This window comes from Suricata suricatta, chromosome 7 (genome assembly GCF_006229205.1).
Source record: "Suricata suricatta isolate VVHF042 chromosome 7, meerkat_22Aug2017_6uvM2_HiC, whole genome shotgun sequence".
Lineage (NCBI taxonomy): Eukaryota > Metazoa > Chordata > Mammalia > Carnivora > Herpestidae > Suricata > Suricata suricatta.
In genome coordinates, this window is record NC_043706.1 from 2850242 (window position 1) to 2853999 (window position 3758).

At 48.7% G+C, this 3758-nt stretch overlaps 2 protein-coding genes across 3 annotated transcripts in view; one reads left to right on the forward strand and one right to left on the reverse strand.

Annotated features, from left to right (window-relative positions):
• Positions 1–2451: 2451 nt before the first annotated feature.
• Positions 2452–3233, forward strand: LOC115296171 (histone H1.5). Its single transcript, XM_029944656.1, has one exon. It carries the CDS (start codon positions 2499–2501, stop codon positions 3177–3179), a length of 681 nt encoding a protein of 226 aa, XP_029800516.1. The 5' UTR covers positions 2452–2498; the 3' UTR covers positions 3180–3233.
• Positions 3234–3541: 308 nt separating this feature from the next.
• LOC115296180 (histone H2A type 1-E) overlaps positions 3542–3758 on the reverse strand; it is a 670-nt gene continuing 453 nt past the window's right edge. The window contains exon 2 of one of the 2 annotated variants that reach the window (XM_029944670.1): positions 3542–3758. In XM_029944670.1, coding sequence (XP_029800530.1) covers positions 3559–3758 — 200 coding nt within the window. In that variant the 3' untranslated portion in view covers positions 3542–3558. The other variant, XM_029944669.1, reaches the window with a different exon arrangement.

Consider the following 3758-nt stretch of genomic DNA (forward strand, 5'->3'; position numbering starts at 1 on the left):
TATGAGAATTGGTGTATTTTTTCCAAAAAGGGTCCAATGGACTTCTATCTCTGATATTTTAAAGCTATTACTGGTTTCCACACATAATGGGTTTCCTAAAGCATCTATTAACTTTGTCCAGTTTTAAACTTTGGTGAAAAATCTTTTGCTTTTCACATGACTATAATTGTTTCATTTGCTTATTTTGGTTTCAAATCCTAAGTCCATGAGGTTGCAGTTTTTCTTCAAAGTGTTCTCAAACTGGTCACCTATATGGGCCTTCTATTTACCCTATTTGTGGGTTTCCCTTTCCAGAGAGGCTTAGCTCCCAGCTCCTGGCTGCTTAAAGCATTTTGGAATGTCTGGGAATTGACAACGAAGATCTTACTGACCAATGGGGTTAGAATCTTCTTACAGATGAGTTTAGAAATTCTTCAGTGGCTTTTTGTTTTAGAGACGACTTTGCCTTCTCTTACAAGCTTCAAAGATTGTGTTCTCTCCACCCCTTCTAGAATTTTCCCATTATAATAGAGCTGAGGCCATATTCTGCTCGTCATAGAGCTGTCTGTGGTCCAGGTTCAAACCTCAGAACTGCCAATTACTAGCCACATAACCTCTGACAAGTTACACATAACTTTCTCTGGGTCTCAGTTTGTACATCTGTAAAATGTAAATAAAACTGTAGATCATTCTTAGATTAGTTCCTGGCATTTAGTGAATGCTCAGTGAACGTTAGCCCTTATTACTATGCCTCTCTCTGCCCCTGAAGCATAGAGATTTCCCCCACCATAGATCTGAACATTTTGTGGTTGAAATAGTGGGAAATACTTGCTTAAAACATTTTTCTTGGTAAGGTCTTTTCTTTAGTTCTTGAGTGCATTGTTCTGAAAGAGGCAGGCTGTAGCAAGACCCCATAATCTGTGTCTACGTGGAAGAATCCAAAACAGCAAAATGACCAGATAGCAAACATTCTGGGCCTTGCGAGCCAAATATGGTCTCTGACATTTTTTTTGAACACAATTAAAAAATATAACAAGCACTCTTGAGAGCCAAAGAAAACAGGACACTGTCCGGATTTGGCCGTAAGTCGGCTATAGGTTCAACTCCAGGACCTCTTGGGAGAGAAATGTGTTGGCAATGTTAAGCTTCCCTACAGGTTTTCACAGGAAAGAATCCAGGTGAGTGTCGATTGCAGTAGAGATTCAGATCATCTCTAGACCTCTCTTAGCGTCCGGACAAGTCACAAAATCCTACCTATTTCCCACCTCACCCTCCTCCCAAATAAATAGCAAACGTATCCACCCTCCATTCCAACCTCAAGTTTCCTGCCTCAGATCTCTTGGGTGGTAATGTATTCCTGAATTCTTCTGAACCTCCAGACCCTGAAGTCCCTCAATTCCCATCCCAACCTTCCCATAGTTGATGGTGAACTATTTCTCTGAAATACAGTTCAGTCCTTCTCAAACACACAAACAGCCCACACTGATGTCTCCTGGCTGCTGACAGAGGAGGGAACTTGTGCAAGTGCAGTTTAGTAAATGTTGATGGAGATCCGGGGCTTGAATGAGAGCATGGGAAGAGCACTGTGGAAACTGGACAAAAGTCCCGTGTCATCTCCAGTCTGTGCTTTTGAGGACTATTGGGGCCCCTTGAAGACTTCCAGCAGGTTTGAGTTTTTCCTAAACACATTATCTGGGCAAAACACTTTTTGTATTTATTGCCATGGATTTGCCTACTACTAAAAGGAGAAAGCATCTCGATCAAAAACACACCCAATTTAAGTTTGAATTTGAATCCAGGTCATTGAATCCTGAATCCGAATTCATTCTCTTCCTCCTGTGCAAGGTAGACGTCAATCTGGCTGGTGAACTTGTCCAAGCTGTAAAAGACGTTCTCTAAAGATATTGGCACCTGCAAACTCCTAGGAAGCAGAACTGGTTTTGAATGCAGTGAATTTGGGGCTGCAGGCCGCTGGAGGCGCAGCCCCTGTGTTACTTACTACAGTTAGAAACAAAGTTGATGCCCCAAACAAAGGAAACCTGGGACTTTCTCTTGCAGAAAATCAAAGGCTAAACCTAGGTACAAAGCTTTTAAAAATGTCCACTTGATAGTTAGTATAAACTTATTGCAACTTGCAACAAACTAGCAGAATGCCTTAAACCCAGTGGATTCTCCTGAAAAGCTGAAAAGGTTTTTTAAAGTATCTTTCATCTGTTGCGCATGACTCATGAAAACACAAACCGGCATGTGAACCTGGAGGCTGCTTTCTTCCTTTAGAGCTTCAAAGCGTCAAATTGTGTAGAATTATTTTCAGCATTTAATCAAATATTGGGGAAGAACAAACACAGTTTGGGAGTCCAACCGCGAAGGGCGGCTGCCTGAGGGCAGTGGATTGGACGCCCCACCAATCACAGAGCGGCAGCGGCTTATATAAGCCCCTGGCCGGAGTGAGGCAGCATTGCAAGACTTGCTCTTTGGGTTTTGAGTCTCTCTTCCTCTACCAGTTCCTGCCTTTGGCCATGTCGGAAACCGCGCCTGCCGAGACGGCTGCCCCGGCGCCGGTGGAGAAGTCGCCTGCCAAGAAGAAGACGACCAAGAAGGCTGCGGGCGGCGGCGCGGCGAAGCGCAAGGCCACCGGACCCCCGGTGTCGGAGCTGATCACCAAGGCGGTCGCCGCCTCCAAGGAGCGCAACGGCCTCTCACTGGCCGCGCTCAAGAAGGCGCTGGCGGCCGCCGGCTACGACGTGGAGAAGAACAACAGCCGCATCAAGCTGGGCCTCAAGAGCCTGGTGAGTAAGGGCACCCTGGTGCAGACCAAGGGCACCGGCGCCTCGGGCTCGTTCAAGCTCAACAAGAAGGCGGCCTCCGGCGAGGCCAAGCCCAAGGCCAAGAAGGCGGGCGCGGCTAAAGCCAAGAAGCCCTCCGGGGCGACCCCCAAGAAGCCCAAGAAGGCCGCTGCCGCGAAGAAGGCGGTGAAGAAGACCCCCAAGAAGGCCAAGAAGCCGGCGGCTGCAGGTGTCAAGAAGGTGGCCAAGAGCCCCAAGAAGGCCAAGGCTGCCGCCAAACCTAAGAAGGCGGCCAAGAGCCCGGCCAAGCCCAAGGCTGTGAAGCCGAAGGCAGCAAAGCCCAAGGCCACCAAGCCCAAGGCAGCCAAACCCAAGGCTGCAAAGGCCAAGAAAGCGGCTCCGAAAAAGAAATAGGAAGTTGGCCTTTTAAGAGGTAGCGAAACCCCAAAGGCTCTTTTCAGAGCCACCCAGAGATCTATGAAAACAGCTGTGCGCTCAGGTCGGACCCTTTTTCTCAATCAGGTCAGCCATCGGGTATACCACCAGGGTGGTTTAATCCGTTGTATGCCACCCTCCTCCCACTATGCAGATTTCCCCCCCGCGCCGGGAGTTCAAAAGGAAGTAAACTTTGAATTTAGCCCGCGCAATAATATCCTATTGGTTCTTTACTTTGAAACCCGAACCTCTCAGGTCTGAGTGCTTACAAAGTGGAAATCAAGTCTCAGCTCTTTTGCCGAAATCGTGAGTGGCTCTGAAAAGAGCCTTTGGTTTTCAAGTGCCCGCTATCGAGGCCCTACTTGCCCTTGGCCTTGTGGTGGCTCTCGGTCTTCTTGGGCAGCAGCACGGCCTGGATGTTGGGCAGCACGCCGCCCTGCGCGATGGTGACGCGGCCCAGCAGCTTGTTGAGCTCCTCGTCGTTGCGGATGGCCAGCTGCAGGTGGCGCGGGATGATGCGCGTCTTCTTGTTGTCGCGGGCCGCGTTGCCCGCCAGCT

Excerpts from the sequence above, each read along its gene's own strand:
- LOC115296171 (XM_029944656.1), top strand. The coding sequence starts at position 2,499 with ATGTCGGAAACCGCGCCTGCCGAGACGGCTGCCCCGGCGCCGGTGGAG.